Consider the following 22,315-nt stretch of genomic DNA (forward strand, 5'->3'; position numbering starts at 1 on the left):
ACACTTGTCCAATATCTTAACCATCATAAAAGGACACAAAGTACCAGAGTAACTCAATGGGCCAGGCAGTGTCTCTGGAGTACATGGATAGGTGATGTTTCAGGTAGGGACCTTCCTACAAACGAGTCCCAACCCAAAACATCACCTATCCATGTTCTCCACAGATGCTGCCTGACCCACTGAGTTACTACAGCACCTTAAATCTCTAAAAACTACAGCACATTAAATCTGTATCTCTAAACTAAACTAAACTAAAACTATTGCTGAACATTTGCAACATCTTCTGGTTTAGCATTAAATCACCATGAACCTTCCAGCCGTCCTATAATGGTCCCTCCTGCTTCTTATTGGGATTCATCCAACAGACTATTGCTATCCCTGGATACCATTAAGAGTATGTGGAGAGCTTTGTGGAAGAAAGAATGTGGGGCTTTAAAAGGTTTGAGTGTGTTATACACCCCATGGAGAAACAAGGTCAAGTTTCCTTGCCAAAGGATTTGTCTGCTTGCTTGAGGAGGTTAAAGAATGAGTTCATAGCACCATTAAATGCTTTGGAATTATTTTTATAACCTAAACAAACAAATTCACTGCTTCGTTTACTGCTTGCACCAGCACTACTTCCTGCTATGTATAGTTTTAGTTTAGTTCAGTGTAGCGTGTAGCGAGGTACAGTGAAACGCTGTTTTGTTGCGTGCTATACACACGATTCCAATCAAGTCGTCCACAGTGTACAGATACAAGATAAACGGCGTAATGTTTAGTGCAAGATAAAGTTCAGTGAAGTGCGATGCTTCGAAGGACTCCAATGAGTTAGATGGGAAGACAGGCAAAGGGTGAGAAATTGGATTGGACTTGAAGCGTGCCGGGATTTGTGTGCAGCCCACATGACCTGGACTACAATGAATGCCCATTTGCCTCAGGGCACCATTGCAGCCCCTGAGGAAATCTACCAGGCAAGGGTTTTCAGAAATATAGCATGGAAACAGGCCCTTCAGCCCACCGGGTCCATGTCGATCATCCATTTAGATTCGATGTTATCTTATACTTTTACATGAACTGCCAATACATTAGGGGCAATTTTATATAGGCCAAACCTGCAGTACGAACCTGATCACTTTTCGCCAGATAATATTTTTTAATCCATGTCAACGTTGGTGGAAAGATCTAAATACAGTGTACCTTCGTTATTACGGATCTTTATAACGGGTTTTGGTTATACATTGTTCCTAATAGGAACAGTGAAATAACAGATTTCTGTAATTGCTTCATCACAAATCCATATTCTGTCTGGAATCTAGTGCAATGGAGTCCAACTCCATTCTCATTAAATCTTACCATGTTCCATCAATGTAGGCATTAGAGATACAGCACAGAAACAGGCCCTTCGGTCCACCGAGTCTGCGCCGACCATTGATCATCCCGTACGCTATCACTATCCTACACATTAGGGACAATATACAAATTTCACAAGCCAATTGATTACTCCAGCATTTGTGTCAACCTCCAAACATGAACGTCTTTGGAATGTGGGACAAAACTGGAGCGCCCGGAAAAAACAAAACTGGAGCACCCGGATATCACAGGGAGAACGCACAAACTCCGTACAGACAGCACCCGTACACCCGTCGTCATGATCAAACCTGGGACTCTGGCGCTGTAAGACAGCAACTCTACCGCTGCGCCACTGTGCCGCCTGTCAATGTTAGTCCTTTTATCAATCAAGAAAGCTGGTAGCTGCAGGCATAAAGTGACCTGCCTAATACACACTGCGCTCTTTGTTGACTCTCTTCATTCTACCCAGGAATTTAATACTGAGGCTTTCAACTGAAAATATTGCTGTAGTAATTGCAAAAACATTAAATCTTGCCATTCACACGAATTGCATTTTTGTGGCATATTTTGTAATTTGTAAATATCTTAATGATACCAACCTTATTTCCTGTATTAATACACTTAGCTTAATAAGAAGGCAGGATAGTGGTTGCCAAAAATTAAAAAAATATTTCTTGACAGTTTTTTCCCCCAAACAGGCACCTAATGGCCTTTGTTTTTGGTTTTTGTGTGTTTGTCTTTGAACTTCTGGACTGGTGTTTCTGTTTTTTTCCTATTCATTTGCGGAGGTCTCCCGGTGATTCATGGCCAAATCCCAACAGCAGACCTGGCTGGCTCGCCACGGAATCGGGAACCCACCGGAACCCACTGGGAAGCCGCCGAACCCGGCCCCTGCCCGCCCCGCGTGAAGGGAGTCGGCACAAAGGGGCGGTAACCAGACCGGCTGCGGGAGGTAGTGCAGTGCATTGCCACGACGGTAGTGTGGGCCGCTGGAGGCCCTGCAGCAGCCTGGGGCTCGGCTGGACCAAGCACCGCTCCAAGAGGCCTGGCACGTGGACCGGACGCGGCCTGCAGCGGCACGGAGCGGTGGAGCAGCAGTGGAGGACACCAAAGGCTACGCTTGGCCAGGCCGACCCTGCAACGCCAACAGGCCTTCATGGTCAGGTTAGGAACCCTACACCTATAACAACTGGGACTTGGAAAGAGCGTCAAACCCGGCGACTCTGTATACTGTCTCAGTGTACTATTCCTATACACGTACTGTATCTAGGATGTGCTTATGTATTGTGATGCTTGTACTGAACTGTATACCTTGGTACACGTGACAATAAAGTACCATTGAACCATTGGTCTATGTCTCCGTAGTTGGGGTTTGTTGTTGATAGATGCTAAATGCTGGAGTAACTCAGCGGGTCAGGCAGCATCTCTGAAGAAAAAGGATGGGTGACATTTCGGGTCGGAACCCTTCTTCAGACTGAAAGAAGAGGGGAGGGGGAACTGGAGGAAGACATGAACAGATCGGGGCGGCAACAGATGACCAAGGAAGAGTGGAACCCATAATGGCCCACTGTTGGACGGGAAGAGGCGCAGGCAAAGGAGATTAATTTATACTGGCATCAAGTTCAGCGCGGACATAGTGGGCTGAGTGGCCTGTTCATATGCTGTGCTGATCTATGAGTGTTTTATTGTCATATATCCCAAATAGAACAAATTCATGAGAGATAATTTCCAAAGATGAAATTGTAGAATGGTCCTTCACCATTTTTGATGGATTTTAAGGTTCTCCGATAGAATGCCAGTGTTGCGTAGTTGTTAAAGGCTTTGAAGTTATATTGTGTAAGAAGGAGCTGCAGATGCTAGTTTAAACCGAAGATAGACACAAAAAGCTGGAGTAACTCAGCCGGACAGGCAGCATCTCTGGAGAGAAGGAATGGGTGACGTTTTGGGTCGAGACCCTTCTTCAGACTGGTTAGGGATAAGGGAAACGAGAGATATAGATGGTGATGTGGAGAGATAAAGAACAATAAATAAAAGATATGCAAAAAAGTAACGATGATAAAGGAAACAGGCCATTGTAAGCTGTTTGTTGGGTGAACATGAGAAGCTGGTGCAACGGGTGGGGGAGGGATAGAGAGAGAAGGAATGCTGGGCTACCTGAAGTGAGAGAAATCAATATTCATACCACTGGGCTGTAAGCTGCTCAAGCGAAATATGAGATGCTGTTCCTCCAATTTGCGTTTAGCCTCACTCTGACAAGACCGAGGACAGAAAGGTCTGTGTGGGAATGGGGAGGAGAATTAAAATGTCCAGCAACCGGGAGATCAGGTTGGTTCACGTGGGTTGAGTGAAGATGTTCCGCGAAATGATCGCCCAGTCTGCATTTGGTCTCGCCGATATACAAGAGTCCACATCTTGAACAACCGATTCAGTAAATGAGGTTGGAGGTGGTGCGTGAACTTCTGCCTAACCTGAAAGGACTGTCGGGGTCCCTGTATAGAGTCGAGGGAGGAGGTGTAGCGACAGCAGTTGCATCTTCTGCGGTTGCAGGGGAAGGTTCATGGGAGGGGGTGGTTTGGGTGGGAAGGGATGAGTTAACAGGAAGTGTAGTCGAGATAGTTGTGGGTTTGTAATAGACATCAGTCAAAAGCCTATTTACTGTGATGGAGACTGTGAGATCAAGAAAAGGGAGGGAGGTGTCAGAGATGGTCCAAGTAAATTTGAGTGCAGGATGAAAATTGATGGTGAAGTTGATGAAGTTCATGAGTTCTGCATGGGTGCAGGAGGTAGCACCGATGCAGTCGTCAATGTCACGGGGATAGAGTTCGGGGATAGCATCAGTGCATGCCTGGAACAGGGATTGTTCAACGTACCCTACAAAGAGGCTGGTTTAAAGAAAGAGGCTGGTTTAAAGAAAAAAGACACAAAGTGCTGGAGTAACTCAACGGGTCAGACAGCATCCCGCATTCATTGATCAGTGATGGTTCTGAATGTCACCATTAGCTTAGTTTAGTTTAGCGATACAGCGCGGGAACAGGCCTTCAGCCCACCGAGTCTGCATCGACCAGCAACCCCTGTTAACTAACACTATCCTACATCGGGTCAAGGAACAAGGGTACTGATCCGAAACGTTGGCTAGCCATGTTCTTCAGGGATGCTGCCTGACCCGCTGCGTTACTCCAGCTCTTTGTCCCTGAGTCTTTTCCCATTCAAACATTTCAGCATGTTTTCAGTGACCAGGTACACTGGTTGCCTCTGCCCAGCAGAAACACCGTGCTCAAATATTTAAATGATTTGCTCTCCATGATACAAATTGGCCTCATGAAGTAGAGCGGGCTACAGCAGAGTTTAGGGTTAAGTGTGTTATTGTCATGTGTACTGAGGTACAGTGAAAAGATTTATTGTTGAGTGCTATCCAGTCAGCAAAAAGACAAAACATGATTACAATCAAGCCCTCCCCAGTGTACTGCTATAGGATAAAGGGAATAACGTTTATTGTGAGATAAAGTCCAGTAAAGTCCGATTAAAGATAGTCCGAGCATCTCCATGGTTGATGGCTGCTCTACCACTTTTATTGAGCCCAAGCACGTTCCAGTGTTTAACAGTCAGGGTCTTGCCAGGAAATAAAATTATCTTAAATCAAATTTGCAAACTGTTTGCACAAGAGGTTATTAAACAATATTGGAACACAGAACCTTGGCAGTAATAAACTGGTGTGGATTGACGAGTGGGTGAGTAAGAATAAATAAGCAAGCGTTTTTGCATGGAGGCTGTAAATAGTGAGGACCTCCCACGGCTGCCCCCAGCTCTCACTACCTTATTCCCTCACTCTCACAGGGGGGGGGGGGGGGGAGAGGGAGAGGGAGGGATGGAGAGGGAGAGGGAAGGAGAGGAAGGGAGAGGGAGGGGGGGGGGGGGGAGAGGGAGGGAGGGAGGGGTGAGTGGGAGGGGGGTGAGGGGGAAGGGGGAGAGAGAGGGAGGGAGGGAGGGAGAGGGATGGAGGGAGAGAGGGGAGATATGGAGGGGGAGGGGGGCAGGGGATAGAGGGGGGAGAGGTGGGGAAAGGGGGGGAGAGGGGAGAGGGAGGGGGAGGGAGAGGGGTGGTGAGAGGGGGGAGGGAGAGGGAGAGAAAATAGAGAAAGATAGATAGATAGATAAACAAACAGACAGACGGACGGAACGACAGACAGACAGACAGACAGACAGACAGACAGACAGAGACAGACAGACAGAGACAGACAGACAGAGACAGACAGACAGAGACAGACAGACAGACAGACAGACAGACAGATAGATAGATAGATAGATAGATAGATAGATAGATAGATAGATAGATAGATAGATAGATAGATAGATAGATAGATAGATAGATAGATAGATAGATAGATAGATAGATAGATAAATTGATAGATAGATAATGGAGGGGAGAGCCTACATCTGCTTAGCCTGCTAGCAAAATGTTGCTCTTTTGATTTAAGCTGGAGCTTTATTTGATTTAGTGTGTGCTCTCTGGCATAACCATTCTATGGTTTAGAATACGGGAAATACAGGCAAAAGTAGCTATTCTTGCTAAACTAATTAATGAGATCACAGCTGATCTTTTATAAAAGATCCAATTTGCTGCATCTCCAACCATTCCCTGATTCTATTACATAGATACATAGATACATAGACAATAGGTGCAGGAGTAGGCCATTCAGCCCTTCAAGCCAGCACAGCCATTCAATGTGATCATGGCTGATCATCCACAATCAGTACCCTGTTCCTGCCTTTTCTTCATACCCCTTGATTCTGCTAGCCCTAAGAGCTCTATCTAACTCTCTTTTAAATGCATCCAGTGAATCGGCCTCCACTGCCTTCTGAGGGAGAGAATTCCACAAATTCACAACTCTTGGTGTGAAAATGTTTTCCTCATCTCAGTTCTAATTGGCCTACCCCTTATTATTAAACTGTGGCCCTTGGTTCTGGAATCCCCCAACATCGGGAACATGTTTCCTGTATCTAGCGTGTCCAAGCCCTTAAAAAGCATTTGTATATGTTGAGGTCAAAAGAAGTCAACAGGTATGACCTAGGCTACATTTCGGGTCTGAAGTCTGAAGAGGGGTTTCGACCCGAAACGTTGCCTATTTCCTTCGCTCCATAGATGCTGCGTCACTCGCTGAGTTTCTCCAGTATTTTTGTCTACCTTCGATTTTCCAGCATCTGCAGCTCCTTCTTAAACAGGGATTACCTATCTTTTAAAGCTGAAAGTGTTCTTCATGAGTTATTTATATAGTTTAGTTTAGTTTAGAGATACAGCGTGGAAACAGCCATTTGGTCCACCGAGTCTGCGCCAACCAGATACACTAGTTCTATCCAACACAGTAGAAGGCAATTTACAAGAGCCAATCAACCTACAAACCTGTACGTCTTTGGAGTGTGGGAAGAAACCGGAGCACCCGGAGAAAACCCATGAGGTCACAGGGAGAACGTTCAAACTCCACACAGACAGCACCCGTAGTCAGGAAGGATCGATCCTGGGTCTCTGGTGCTGTAAGGCAGCAACTCTACCGCTGCTCCACCCTTGCTATTTGTCGTTCTTTTCTTCCCCTACAGCTGGGATCAATGTCTTCCATTGAAATCTAATCATCAGACCCTGGAAGAAGGCTTTCTTCCCTGAGTAGGGTAATGAGATTAGGTGATCGTGAACGTTATCAGATATCTTCCTAACGAAACATCGGGTCTCTGTGGAATTCATCGCAGACTTGTTAAGAATGATCTTTCCTATTACCAAGGGCCTTTTTGATGAATTATCCAATTATCTGATAAAGTGAAAATACTTCCCTGTAGAGTGTTTTGCTTTAATCTTATTTTGGATAATGCGACAATATTGGAATTAATGCTATTCTAATGGACTCGGTATAGCTCACAATACAACCATTGCCTACACAGACCGATGCTGGGATGAGGCCCTTATCTTTCACCATCCATTACGGGCTGTGGACATTGTGATTTGAACTTTCGGGTTGTGGGCGCAGCCCTGATGCACTCCACTGGTCATAGGGCACCAATCAGAGCCGCAACCCTCCACTCCCACCCTCTGACTCTGTAACAAACAGCCTTTACTTTAGATCCGATAGACACACAATGTTGGAGTAACAGCGGGTCAGGCGGCATCTCTGGAGAAAAGGAATAGGTGACGTTTCGGGTCAAAACCCTTCTTCAGACTCTTTAGTTTAGTTTAGAGATATAGGGTGGAAACAGGCCATTTGGTCAACTGAGAACCAGTGAACACATACTCTAGTTCTGTGCTACACACTAGGGGCAATTTGCAGAAGCCAATTAATGTACAAACCTAAATGTCTTTGGATTGGGGGAGGAAACCGGAGCACCTGGAGAAAACCCACACGGTCACAGGGAGAACATGCAAACTCCATACAGACAGCACCCGTAGTCTGGATCAAACACTTGTCTCTGGCGTGGTACGGTAGCAATTCTACAGCTGCGCCACCGTGCCACTGCAGTAACTAAAATATATTTTTAGCTGTTAAAAAGAACTTTGTATTTGAAAACAACTGGTTGTTTCCTGGCGCGACGGCTCGGTAGTTGGAGCAAATCCCTCACAGTTATAGCATACAATCGGCAATAACGGACACCTTTCCCCCTTCATCTATGGACAAAGGTTATCTGTATTTCATCATTCCCAGTGGGGCACAGGCAGCATCCTACATCTCAAGGATAGCTGCGGAGAAAGTGCAGTTATTGCGGCCTCAAGGGCTGCAATAAGGTAGATTAGAAAGTCAAATTGGAGGCCCAATCTGACCTTTCTGTCCTGGGCCTCCTCCATTGTCAGAGTGAGGCCCAGCGCAAATCGGAGGAACAGCACCTCATATTTCGCTTGTGTAGTTTACATCTCAGCAGTTTGACCATTGACTTCTCTAACTTCAGATCTCTCTTGCTTTCTCTCCCCTTCCCAGTTCTCCCACCAGTCTTACTGTCTCTGTCTACATTCTATCTTTGTCCCGCCCCCTCCCCTGACATCAGTCTGTAGAAGAGTCTCGACCCGAAACGTCGCCCATTCCTTCTCTCCATAGATGCTGCCTCACCCGCTGAGCTACTCCAGCTTTTTGTGTCTACCTTAGAAGATTGGCTCTACGCCCATAGTTCACAAGTGGTTTGTTCAGTAATCTGATAACAGCCGGTAACATGTTCCGCAATCCTAATGTCAAATTCTGTTATTCTGCCCTGTAATAGTTTCAACAAATATTTAACTACTTCTAAATCCAAACACAAAGTTTTGGAGTAACTCAGCGGGTCTGTGGAGGGAGCGAACGGGTGATGCTTTGGGCCGGGACAAAGCCAAGTGATAGGAGGATACAGGTGATGGGGAGTATTGGTTGGCAGGGGGTGGAGTATGTGACAATGACTTTGGGGGAAAGGAGACAAAAGGGTGTCAGATGAAGAAAGACGAGGAGAGAAATGTAAAGCCAGAGGGACGGATATAGATGGAAGGTGATGGGCTAGGGAAGGGGGGAATGAAGGGCAGGGTTGTTTAGCTTAGTTTAGTTTTGGTTTAGTTTAGTTTAGTTTAGTTTAGTTTAGTTTAGTTTAGTTTAGTTTAGTTTAGTTTAGTTTAGTTTAGTTTAGTTTAGTTTAGTTTAGTTTAGTTTAGTTTAGTTGAGTTTAGTTTAGTTTAGTTTAGTTTAGTTTAGAGATACAGTGCGAACAGACCCTTCAGTCCATTAAGTCCACGCCGACCAGCAGTTCCTGTACACTAGTTCGATCCTACACACTAGGGACAATAAACAGAAGCCAATTTAACCTACAAACCTGTGCGTCTTTGGAATGTGGGAGGTAACCGGAGCACTCGGAGAAAACCCAATGGAAGAAAATACAATGACAGGCAGCACCTGTAGTCAGGATCGAAACCGGGTCTCTGGCGCACCGGAAGGCAGCAACTCCAATGCTGCATCACTGCGCCATCCAGGAGGAGATATGGGTGTGCATCAAGGTGAGGCGTGCACAGGTAAAGCAGAGGTGATAGAGGGGGAATTACTGAAAAATTGTGTATTTCTAAATACATTTTTCTGCTCATTAACCAATCTAAACAATGTATTTCATAAGTCTTTCTTTACCAGCTTTTCACATTAAAGCCAGCCACCTCAATGCACCATGCCGTTAGATGAAGAACATTTCCCCCTCTCCCATCAGGCAAGAGGTCTAGAAGTGTGAAACGCACACCTCCAGATTCAGGTTCAGATTCGCAGCTGTTATCAGGCAACTGAACCATCCTACCAACAACTAGAGAGCGGTCCTGAGCTACTACCGACCTCATTGAAGACCCTCGGACTATCTTTAATCAGACTTTATCTTGCACTAAACGTTATTCCCTTTATCGCGTATCTGTACACTGCGGACGGCACAATTGTAATCATGTATTGTCTTTCTGCTGACTGGTTGGCACGCAACAAAAAGCGTTTTCACTGTACCACAGTACGCGTGACAATAAACTAAGCTGGACTGAAGTGATTGTAAACATGTATAGTCTTTCCCATGATTGGTCAGCACGCAACACAAAGCTTTTCACTGTACCTCAGAACATGTGACAATAAATTAAACTAAACTAAACCATAAATCCTCAAACACACCATCATTTGTACACTACAAGATGAAAAGCTTGTTGTGACCAAATCATTCTCCCGAATGATTTATTAAGTGTATTCAGGAAGAGAACTACCTTTTATTTAATGCAGCAACATTCTGCGGTGTGGCCTTCAAAATATCCTACACAACAGTTTAAAGTCAAGGTCTTCCAACAGCTGGCTTTTCCTATGTCCTATATTTATGATTGGGGCATATTCTGTATGTCTAATTAACAATGCACAAAGAAAGTATAGAAAATAAAGCCTCTCCCTCCCTTTCAACTACACTTGGAGACATTTAGTTAGTTTTCATGCAACAGTTAAAACTTTCCATTTCCAATTTTTTTTTAAAACATCGTTTGTGCCTTTTTCTATACTCGACTTTGTCCTTCGTTTTTGTTGATCTAAGTTAATTAAATCCAATAAAGTATTATACCTCAGGCTGAAATATGGACGATGTACTTACCACATGAATCGTGCTGAAATATCTACGGGCCAATGTGAAACAGATGTGAGAGCTGAACCTGGTCTTGCATGTGCCAACTCTGTGCCTTTGCCAGAACGTGAAGAATCGGATAAATTTATGGGATAGAGAGAAGACAAGCCATCCGGAAAATAGTTATTCCCAGTAATTCCACCTTATGGCACAACAAGTGCTCATTTTGGTACTGTTGTATGCTTTAGCCTCCAGTATCGTTTGACAGTCCTGATGCTCTTTGGGTGAAAATAAACCTCCCAGTCTTCGCTAATCTTATTCAAGATCTGGAATCAGTACCTGTGGAGTCATAAGTAGTCTCTTAAACAGACATGTCACAGAAGACTATGGCCTTAATAAGGGCAAATGGGATTAGTATGGATGGGCTAATTCTGATCTTATAGAGATGTATAAAATCATGAGAAGAATTGATCTGGTAGACGCACAGTCACTTGCCCAGAGCAGGGAATCGAGAACCAGAGGACATCGGTTTAAGGTGAAGGGAGGAAAGATTAAATAGGAATCTGAGGGTAACTTTTCACACAAGGGGTGGTGGGTGTATGGAACGAGCTGCTAGGGGAGGTATTTGAAATAGGGACTATAGCAGGGGACAGCAACCTACGGCCCACGGGCCGAATGCGGCCCATAACTCGAAATCATCCGGCCCACAGGCGGGTTTTTTTCCGCAAGAATCCGGCCTGCAGGCGTATTGTTTTTATTTGCTCCGTGCGGCCTTGAACCATTCCGGCCAGCAGACAGAGAGGAGTAAGTCTGTAATGGCCGACTCGCAAGCAGCCTGTTGTGGCCCCTCTCTGTTTTTGTTGTTTTGAGTGTGTTAAGGGCATGGTTTGGTGTTTCTTCGTATGCTTGATGCGGGGGAGGGGGAGGGGAATAGGGGGAAACTTTTCTTGTTGTGTTGCAATCTGTCCTGACGCTGGAGTTTCGATCATTCTGATGAGAGGGTCTGAACATCGAGCCGTCGTCACAGTGAGGAATGTTGATTCCACTGGAGTGGATATTAATGTTAAATTGTGTTGGGTGTTGTTAAATTGTTGTTCTTGCAATGTTGATTCCACTGTAGTCGATGCTTATGTTAAAATGTGTTAAATGGTTGTGTTAAATTATTGTTTTTGCATAATAAAGGCAAAGTTGATCTTAAGATTCTTGAGGGTGTTTCAATACCAGTGTCTCAAACTCCTATGTTCAGTAGACATAATATTTCTTAAATATATATTTCTTATAAATAAAATATAAAAATATAAATGTTTATATAAAGTTTATTAACTATGGCGATAGATGTGGCCATCCAACCGCTCACAGACCCGGGACCCAGCCCCTAGGCAGAACCGGGTTGCCTACCCCTGGACTATTGCAACGTTTAAGAAACAATTAGATAGGTACATGGATAGGACAGGTTTGGAGGGCTATGGGCCAAACACAGGCACGTGGTACTAGTGTAGATGGGGCATGTTGGCCGGTGTGGGCAAGTTGGGCCGAAGGGCACTTTTCCACGTTGTATAACTCTATGACTATGGCTGAAAGGTCGGCATGGATGAGATGGGCTGAAGAGCCCGTTATTGTGCTATGGGGCTTTATGACTGTTTCTTATTCTCTCATAAATTTTACACATCATGGACAGGCTGGAGGCTTCAGATCGCCATTAAATCGGAGTACATTAAGGTGGCAGAACAACACAAGATAATAAGTGCAGAGTAAGCATCGATCCCTTCAAGCCTGTCCTGCCACTCCATATGATCATGGCTGATATTTGTTAGAGACACAGCTGGAAACAGGCCCATTGGCTCATTGAGTCCACGCCAACCAGCTATCACCTTCTACACGGGCACTATCCTACACACTAGGGACAATTTACAATTTACAGAATTTACCTACAAACCTGCACTTTGAAATGTGAGAGGGAACCGGAGCACCCGGAGAAAACCCACGTGGCCATAGGGAGAACTTTTGAATTCCGTCTTCAGCACCTGTAGTAATGTTTGAACCCATGTCTCTGGCGCTGTAATGTAACAGCTCTAGTGCTGTGTAACTGCGAAACCCGAGTCATGTTAAGAGAAAATGACACATGTCAACACCCGCTGCACCAGCTTCATAAACGCAACTGTAATAGCAGTAGAATTAATGTCAGAAAATCACACCCAGTGAGCAGGCAGGGTAAAGCCTCCAGCACCTTCAAGGCGGGCTGTTGGACATGCCCCTGGGACACAAAGATGCCCGGGCGAGGCGAGGACAGGGGTACCGGTTCGCGGGAACTGCTCTGGTACATCGAGCACATGGACGAGCCGGACTTTGGACGTTGAAGGATGGCGCCAAAACATGGCGGTGCCCGCATGTGTAATATATGCAAAATGATTTTAACTGTGCAGTTACATACGTGACATATGAAGCACCATTGATCCATTGAAAGCTCATCCAAAAAATGGACTTAGGTAGGTTTACTGGAGCCAAAAACACTTACATAATTTAATTAGCAGCTAGATGCCATGCCAGGGGAATTATAGGGATTTTTTACACACATAAACTGGAGCATTTATTGAGCAATCTGCTTCTCTTGGTTTTCTCAGTTGTATTCCCTTGTGTGCAATATCTTTTATCTTATCTTGTGTTTTTCTTTCATACTTGGCTTCTTCCTCTTTGTTCATCCAAGTTTATACAATTTCCCAGCCACTGTGTGAGTTCCTGCAATCCTGACTCCCATAACGGGGACAGATTACACTGCGGTAACAATACTCACAGTAAAAAACAGAGTTGTGCATATTACCTGAGATTTTGCGCAATTAGTTTACGACTGAAGATTGAACAAGGGTCCCGATCTGAAACGCCACCTCTTGACCCGCTGCGTGACCCGCTGAGTAACTCCAGCATTTTGTGACTATCTTTGGTTTACATGTGAGATGGGGCAAACGAGGGCAAATGGGGCTAGTTTAGATAGGGTATCTTGGACGGCATGGACGAGTCGGGCCGAAGGGATTGATTTGTGCTGTATGACTCTATAACTCTTAGTTTCCGATTTTAAAAAAAGGACCCCTGCAGATAATAATTCATATATCAGTTTGAAGCAATAACATTGTGTTTCATGCTATTTTAATTTCTGGGGCAACTTTTTTTAAGGGAAAAGGCCAGTTTAGTTTATTTTATTTTATTTTAGTTTAGTTTATTATTGTCACTTGTACCGAGGTACAGTGAAAAGCTTTTTTGTTGCGCGGGATCCAGTCAGCGAAAAAACTATACACGATTACAATCAAGCTGTCCGCAGGATAAAGGGAATCATGTTTAGTGCAAGGTAAAGTCCAGTAAAGTCCGATTAAAGACAGTCCGAGGGTCTCCAATAAAGTAGTTGCTAGTCAGGACCTCACTCTAATTGGTGATAGGATGGTTCAGTTGCCTGATATGGATATTGCAACCGAGAACAGAAATGTTTTGAATTATTTTTATATTTTAATCTTAATCACTAGAAATTTAAGTATAGAGTTGAAAAAAATCCTTTACTCAGAACCATATAGTTGAAAATACAAAGACGTGACATTAGTGATCACACAACATAGAAACAGGCCCTTCAGGCAATCGTCCATGCCGATATTACACTAATCCTCCTCCACTTTACGATCAACTCAACAGAAGGAGCATTTCACCCTGGCCAATTAATCTACAAATGTGGATCGTGGGAGGAATCAGAGGTAATCCACATGGTTACAGTGAGAACATGCAAACTCCACATAGACAGCAACCAAGATAAGGAATGAACCGAGGTTACTGGGATTGGAAGGCAGCAGCTCCACTAGTTAATCCATGGCATGGGGAGCACAATATTTAGAGAGAACCACAAAGAAATATCCCTCTTGACGTTCTGCGAATATACTTCACTGACCATTGAGTCGTCCATGGACTAGAAAGCTCTTTGAGGACTTCAAATGGGCCTGTCCCACTTAGGCGATTTTTCAGGTGTCTGCCAGCGACTGTCAAGTTGCCGGCAGTCGCCTGAAAAACCGGCAACAGGAATGGCGACTGTCAGAGTGAAACACACACACACACACAAATACATCGCAAAAGCGGGGGACAGGGCAAGCGGGGGGAGCGCTGTCTGAAATGCACCGGATAAAACCTACAAGAACCTACGAGAACCTTTGACCTCCTGGCGACCCACTAGAACCTCCTGGCGACCCAACTATGGCACGAGAATTCTTGCTACTCTCCATGGCAGCCTCATCCTAGTCCCCGCTAACTTTTCAACATGTTGAAAAATTCACAGCGAGCATAATGAAGCCGTGACTAGTTCCCAGATTGCGGGAACTCCTCACGACCATGAAGGCGACTCCCCGGCAACCACCCGCGAACATGTGGCGACTGCATAGTCTCCTGCAGTCGCCTAAAAAGTTGCCTAAGTGGGACAGGCCCATAAGAGTGTTAAAAAAGTTATTTGTAAATGCAAGACTCTCCTTTGGTCAGGGAATCATATGTATCATCAGTAAAGGTCAGCTAATGACTCATTTATTGATGGTTAAAAAATGAGTTATGTAGACACAGCTAAACTTTACTTTGGAACAGTGCTTGGAATCTGTTACATTTATCCATTCTTACACACAATAATCACTTTATGCATTTTTCTCCAGGATAAAAGTAGGTGAAGAATTGTCATTACTCTAAACCAACAGCACATCAACATATTGATTTTCACAGATGTCAATAATAATTAAAAACAAAAAAATTGCTGCATTCAGGCAGCACCTGTGGAAAAAGAGACAGTTAAACAAAAACACAAAGTGCTGGAGTAACTCGGCGGATCAGGCAGCACCCCAGAAGAACATGGATAGGTGATGTTCGGGTCGAGACTCATCTTCAGACCGATTCAATGTTCTCCAGGGATGCTGTCTATCCTCGTTCTCTGGAGATGCTGTCTGACCTAGTGGACAAAATCATGGGTAGTAAAACGCAGAGTCTCTTGCCCAGAGCAGGGGAATCGAGAACCAGAGGACATATGATTATGGTGAGGCGGGGGAAAGGTATAATAGGAACCTGAGGGGTCAGTTTTTACACAAATGGTGGTGGGTGCATAGAACAAGCTGTCATAGGAGGTAGTTGAAGCAGGTACTATCGCAAAGTTTAAGAAACATTTAGATAGGTTCACGTAGAGGATATGGTTAGAGGGATATGGGCCAAACGTAGGCAGGTGGGACGTGTAGGTGGGGCATGTTGGCCGGTATGGGCAAGTTGGGCTTGTTTCCACGCGGTATGACTCTATGACATGCTGAGTTACTTCAGCACTTTGTGTCTTTTCTTTGTGAACCAGCATCTGCAGTTCCTTGTTTCTAAACAGTTCGGCTATTCAGGTTCAGGAACCTCCATTGGAGCTGTTCGGAAACAGTGACGTTCTCTTTCCACAGATGCTGACTGACCCAATGAGTATTTCTAGCATTTTCTGTTTCTATTTCGGATTCCCAGTATCTGCAGCTATTATTGTTTGATTTTCTTTGACTGATTTTCACTTTAAGCGAATTGAATTTTCTGACCCTAAGGACTTGCTGACAGAATCCAAAAGTGACGTGGCAGACTGCTTTCAGAATCAGTCAGCACAAGCACTACAGTGCATTCACCACAACAGCTTGAAACGCAGGCCTGCTAACCATCTGCTTTTCATGCACTAAAATAAACATGGGGTCACAAAAATAACAACTCAGTAACGTTGCAACTCAAAGGGCTTTGGAAGCAAGGTTCTTCCGAAGCCTCGGGAAAACTGGATGTAAAGAAAAAGGAGAAGTGTTTTTTTTTTTACCAGTTCTTCATTCTGGAAGTCTGGATTGTACTGGGCCATGTCTTCCGTTGCTGGTTGTCGAACTAGACTTTTACAGAGGAGCCAGGTGGCCAAGCCAGCAACAAACATTCCAATATCTGGAGCAAAGAGTCTAATAACGTTCCCAGCATCTGCCCCGCTGACACTGTGAAGAAAGAAAATGTTCATTTTAAGTAAATGCGTGTAGTTTTACTTAGCATAGAACGTATTATCTAACATTGCATTCAGGATACGCAAGCTTGCATTTTACAGTCTAGTTTTAGATTAGTTTAGTTATTGTCACGTGTACCCAGGTACATCGAAAAGCTTTTTGTTGTGTGCTAACCAGTTAGCGGAAAGAGAATACATGATTACAATCGACCATCCACAGTGTATAGATATACGATAAGGGGAATAACATGAATAACGTTTAGCACGAGATAAAGCCAGCAAAGTCCGATCCAAAGGTGGTCAGAGGATTTCCAATAAGAAAGACAATAGTTCTGGACTGCTCTTTAGTTGTGGTAGGATGGGAAGAAACTGAATCTGGAAGTGTGCATTTTCACACTTCCATACCTTTTGCCCGATGGGAGTGGGGAGAAGATGAAGTGTGACTGGTCCTTGATTATGCTGGTGGCCTTGTTGAAGCAGCGTGAGGTGTAGATGGAGTCAATGGAAGGGAGATTAATATCTCCTCAATGGAAGGGAGGTTGGTTTGCGTGATGAACTGGGCTGCCTCCACAACTCTCTGCAATTTCTTGCGGCCTTGGATGGAGTTGTTTCCAAACCATGCTGTGAAGCATCCTGATAAAATGCTTTCGATGGCACATCTGCAGAAGTTGGTGAGAGTTGTTGGGGACGTGCCGAACTTTAAGTCTTCTAAGGAAGTAGCGGTGGTGGAAGTAGAGACATAGTGTTAAAACTCAAATTGATATTCCTAGCAGAACAGATTTGGCAGTGATGCTAATCTGGCATTGGACAGAAAACTGAAACAATAGTCCTCGATCCAAGTAAAACGAGCGTAACCTTGATCACCAGCTTTCATCTCGCACTCAAAGGGCTTTATGAATCAGCTACAATCCTTTTTCTTTGAGGTGCGTCCATCCCTTATTTCTCCCGGGACCCGCACCGTGCGTTATTCTCAACCAACATTGTGAGGCTGCTCTAACAGGTGGGGAAGCTGCACTGGTAGAAAACAACCAAGCAGTAATGACAAAGATTAATTCCGATATTGCGTGTAATTTTCACCTGTTTTTCTACAATGCGTCACCTGAAAAGGTCAAATATTAGTACAAAACCATGAGGGGAATTCTATGGAAGTCCTGACGTGCGGTTAGAAAAAGCCATTAAAATTCCAAAATATTCCCCTCACCGTAATCCTCATTAAAAAGATGTATGCAGCTAATTGCAAAGGTGCTTGTGCTAAATTTTTCCAATCATTTTTTTTGGAGACACAAGGAACTGCACAAATGCTGGAATCAAGCATTGAACACAAAGTACTGGAGTAGCTCAATGGGTCTGGCAGCATCTCCGGAGAACATATATACAGTGACTTGCAAAAGTTTTCATACCCCTTGAACTTTTCCACATTTTGTCATGTTACAACCACAAACGTAAATGTATTTTATTGGGATTTTATGTGATAGACCAACACAAAGTGGTGAATAATTGTGAAGTGGAAGGAAAATGATACATGGTTTTCAAATTTTTTACAAATAAAAAACTGAAAAGCGTGGCGTGCAAAAGTATTCAGCCCCCCTGAGTCAATACTTTGTAGAACCACCTTTTGCTGCAATTACAGCTGCAAGTCTTTTGGGGTATGTCTCTACCAGCTTTGCACATCTAGAGACTGAAATCTTTGCCCATTCTTCTTTGCAAAATAGCTCAAGCTCAGTCAGATTGGATGGAGAGCGGCTGTGAACAGCAATTTTCAAGTCTTGCCAGAGATTCTCAATTGAATTTAGGTCTGGACTTTGACTGGGCCATTCTAACACATGAATATGCTTTGATCTAAACCATTCCATTGTAGTTCTGGCTGTATGTTTAGGGTCGTTGTCCTGCTGGAAGGTGAACCTCCGCCCCAGTCTCAAGTCTTTTGCAGACTCTAACAGGTTTTCTTCCAAGATTGCCCTGTATTTGGCTCCATCCATCTTCCCATCAACTCTGACCAGCTTCCCTGTCCCTGCTGAAGAAAAGAATCCCCACAGCATGATGCTGCCACCACCATGTTTCACAGTGGGGATGGTGTATTCAGGGTGATGTGCAGTGTTAGTTTTCCGCCACACATAGCGTTTTGCATTTCGGCCAAAAACTTCAATTTTGGTCTCATCTGACCAGAGCACCTTCCTCCTCATGTTTGCTGTGTCCCCCACATGGCTTGTGGCAAACTGCAAACGGGATTTCTTATGGCTTTTTTCAACAATGGCTTTCTTCTTGCCACTCTTCCATAAAGGCCCGATTTGTGGAGTGCACGACTAATAGTTGTCCTGTGGACAGATTCTCCCACCTGAGCTGTAGATCTCTGCAGCTCCTCCAGAGTTACCATGGGCCTCTTGGCTGCTTCTCTGATCAATGCTCTCCTTGCCCGGCCTGTCAGTTTAGGTGGACGGCCATGTAATAATAATAATAATAATAATAATAATATATCTTTTATTGTCATTGCACTTCAGTGCAACGAGATTTAGTGTGCAGCTCCACTGATGTACAAGAAAGGTAAATAAATACAATACATAAATAAACAAGCTGAATTGATTGACGTGACCATCTGAGGGAGACTGTCCAAAGGGGGTGGGTTTGGTAGGTTTGCAGTTGTGCCATACTCTTTCCATTTTCGGATGATGGATTGAACAGTGCTCCGTGAGATGTTCAAAGCTTGGGATATTTTTTTATAACCTAACCCTGCTTTAAACTTCTCCACAACTTTATCCCTGACCTGTCTGGTGTGTTCCTTGGGCTTCATGATGCTGTTTGTTCACTAATGTTCTCTAACAAACCTCTGAGGCCTTCACAGAACAGCTGTATTTATACTGAGATTAGATTACACACAAGTGGACTCTATTTACTAATTAGGTGACTTCTGAAGGCAATTGGTTGCACTGGATTTGATTTAGGGGTATCAGAGTAAAGGGGGCTGAATACTTTTGCACGACACACAATTTGAAAACCATGTATCATTTTCCTTCCACTTCACAATTATGCGCCACTTTGTGTTGGTCTATCACATAAAATCCCAATAAAATACATTTACGTTTGTGGTTGTAACGTGACAAAATGTGGAAAAGTTCAAGGGGTATGAATACTTTTGCAAGCCACTGTAGGTGGCGATTTGGTTCGGGACCCTTCTTCAGATTGTTTTTTGATGAATAGCTTTTTAACTAACGCAACAAAATAAGACATACTATCTGGCCATTGACACTTAGCTTAACTCCACACAGACAGCACCCGAGTTCAGGATTGAATTCTGGTCTCTGGTGTTGTGAGACAGTGGCTCTACAAGCTGTGTGACTATGCCGCCTTTGTACAGGTTGAACGGATGGACTATGGTCACAGGGAAATAATAGAAATAGTTTTCAGGTGAAGGGGAAAGGAGTCTGCGCAGTAGCTTTTTCACACAAAGGGTGGTGTTTGTGTATGGAACGAGCTGCCAGAGGAGGTAGTTGAGGCAGGGACTATCGCAACGTTTAAGAAACATTCAGACAGGTACATGGATAGGATAGGTTTAGAGTGATATGAGCCCAAAGCATGCAATTGGGACTAGTGTAGATGGGACGTGTTGGTCAATGTGGCAAGATGGGGAAAAGGGCTTGTTTTCACGCTAAAGAGGAAGAAGATTAGACTTTATTGCCTTCCATCACAGTGAGGAATGTGGGGAATCCACTGTGGTGGATGTTAATGTTAACTTTTATGTAGTTGTGTGTCTTGTTGCTTTTAGTATGGCTGTACAGCAATTCGATTTTCACTGTACCTTAATTGGTACACGTGACAATAAATTAACCTTTGAACCTTTGATGACTATGACTAAAAGATAAGCCTGAATGATCCTGAGGGACGCTGGTGGATGTGGAGAGAATGTTTTCTGTTATTGGAGAATCTTGAACAAGGAACAATACTTTGGACACAAAAAGCTGGAGTAACTCAACGGGTCGGGCACCATCTCTGGAGAAAAGTAATAGGTGACGTTTTGGGTCGAGACCCTTCTTCAGACTGAGAGCTTTGTGAAGCTTTGTTTTTACTCCAGTCTGAAGAAAGGTACCGAACCAAAACGTCATTTATCCACTTTCTCCAGCGATGCTGCCTGACTCGCTGAGTTACTCCAGCACTTTGTGTGATCAAACTCAGTTACTTTCTTACTTTACCACAGCAAGTGACACAGACCCTTGTGTTTCCATTGAATTTGACGACCTGAAAGAGCACTGTGATGATGACCAACCAACCTCTGCACTTCAGTGATTGCTAAAGAACACAGGTAAATTGGAAAGCACCGATTATATGAGCTCCAAAGATAGACACAAAAAGCTGGAGTAACTCAGTGGGTCAGGCAGCATTTCTGGGGAAAAGGGATGGATGTCATTTCGGGTCAAGACCTTTTCTTCAGACATCTGAAGCAAGGTCTCGACCCGAACCATCACCTATTCCTTTTCTCCAGAGATGCTGCCTGACCCGATGTGGTACTCCAGCTTTTTGTGTCTATCTTCGGTTTAAACCAACATCTGCAGTTCCTTCCTACACTCTTATATGAGCTCAACTTGCAACAGATAAAGAGCTATACATTTTGAACAATAATCCAGTTAGAGCTCATTGCACGATTCTATTGCCTCTGCTCTCACAGGAGAAAGTTCTCATCTAATATTTCATTCAGTTGCCAAGAATGAATAGCTATGTTTTTTATACGCAACCTTTAAGTGAAATGCAACCCTTAACATATGCATTGCAAATGTTAATGAAGTGCTTTGTTTTAACACAGATGTAAAAATCAACAGAGCTGGAAGATGAAGCACATTTTTTTTCCAAAGGGAAACCAAAAGGGAACAAACTGCCCTTCACAGCAAATGGACGTATTCATTTCTACATCTGTTTTGCAATGTGGACAAATATTGGCAAGGTATCTTTCACCCTGTCTGCAGCAAACACAGCAATAAAAATTGTATGAGTCATCTACAAACATTCACACAAGATTTCAGTCCTGTCTGGATAAGATTTCTTTGAGGCCACAGAATAACAGTGTTAGGCTTAACTGCCTCAACTTTGCCGAACGGCCACTCATAACATTCATTGTACATTCTCAAACTGCATTGTGCTTAACCCCCCCCAACATTGCTCCATCACCCACTCCCCAAATGGTTCTCTGTCAAGTGATCTCCACTGTTCCCCTTGTAAATGTTGCTAAATTGTGTACAAAATCATGAGAGGAATAGATCAGGTAGATGCACAGAGTCTCTTGCCCAGAGTTGGGGAATCAAGAACCAGAGGACATAGGTTTAAGGTGAGGGGGAAAAGATTAAATAGGAATGTGAGGGGTAACTTTTTCACGCAAAGTGTGGTAAGTGTATGGAACGAGCTGCCGGAGGAGGTAGTTGAGGCAGGTTCTACCGAAACGTTTAAGAAATATTTAGACTGGTACATGGATAGGACACCTTTAGAGGGATATGGGCCAAATGCAGGCAGGTAGGACTAGTGTCGATGGGACATGTTGGATGTTGTGGGCAAGTTTGGCCAAAGGGCCTGTTTCCACACTGTAAGACTCTATGACTCAATGGGGCTATTCAGAATTGAGCAAAAGACAAAGTGCTGGAACAACTCAGCTGGTCAGGCAGCATCTGGGGAGGGAATGGACAGATGACATTTTGGGTCGGGACCCTTCTTCAGACTGGAGTGGTGGGGGGTGAAAAGCTGTAAAAGAGAGATGAAGGGTAGGAGAAATCTGACAAGTGATAGGTAGAGACACAAGGAACTGCAGATGCTGGTTTACCCCCCAAAAAAGACATAAAGTGCTGGAGTAACTCAGTGAGTCAGGAAGTATCCTGGGGAACATGGATAGGTGACGTTTAGGGACAAGACTCTTCTCCAGAGATTCTGCTTGAACTGTTGAGTTACTCCAGCACTTTG

General features: G+C 44.1%; 1 protein-coding gene across 6 annotated transcripts in view; it reads right to left on the reverse strand.

Annotated features, from left to right (window-relative positions):
* Nucleotides 1-22,315, reverse strand: part of piezo2 (piezo type mechanosensitive ion channel component 2) — a 499,687-nt gene that overhangs the window by 157,422 nt on the left and 319,950 nt on the right. For all 6 annotated transcript variants that reach the window (XM_033019396.1, XM_033019395.1, XM_033019392.1 and 3 more), the window contains exon 5: nt 16,214-16,376. In XM_033019396.1, coding sequence (XP_032875287.1) covers nt 16,214-16,376 — 163 coding nt within the window. The remainder of the gene's footprint in view (nt 1-16,213; nt 16,377-22,315) is intronic.

Source organism: Amblyraja radiata, chromosome 4 (genome assembly GCF_010909765.2).
Source record: "Amblyraja radiata isolate CabotCenter1 chromosome 4, sAmbRad1.1.pri, whole genome shotgun sequence".
Taxonomy (NCBI): Eukaryota; Metazoa; Chordata; class Chondrichthyes; order Rajiformes; family Rajidae; genus Amblyraja; species Amblyraja radiata.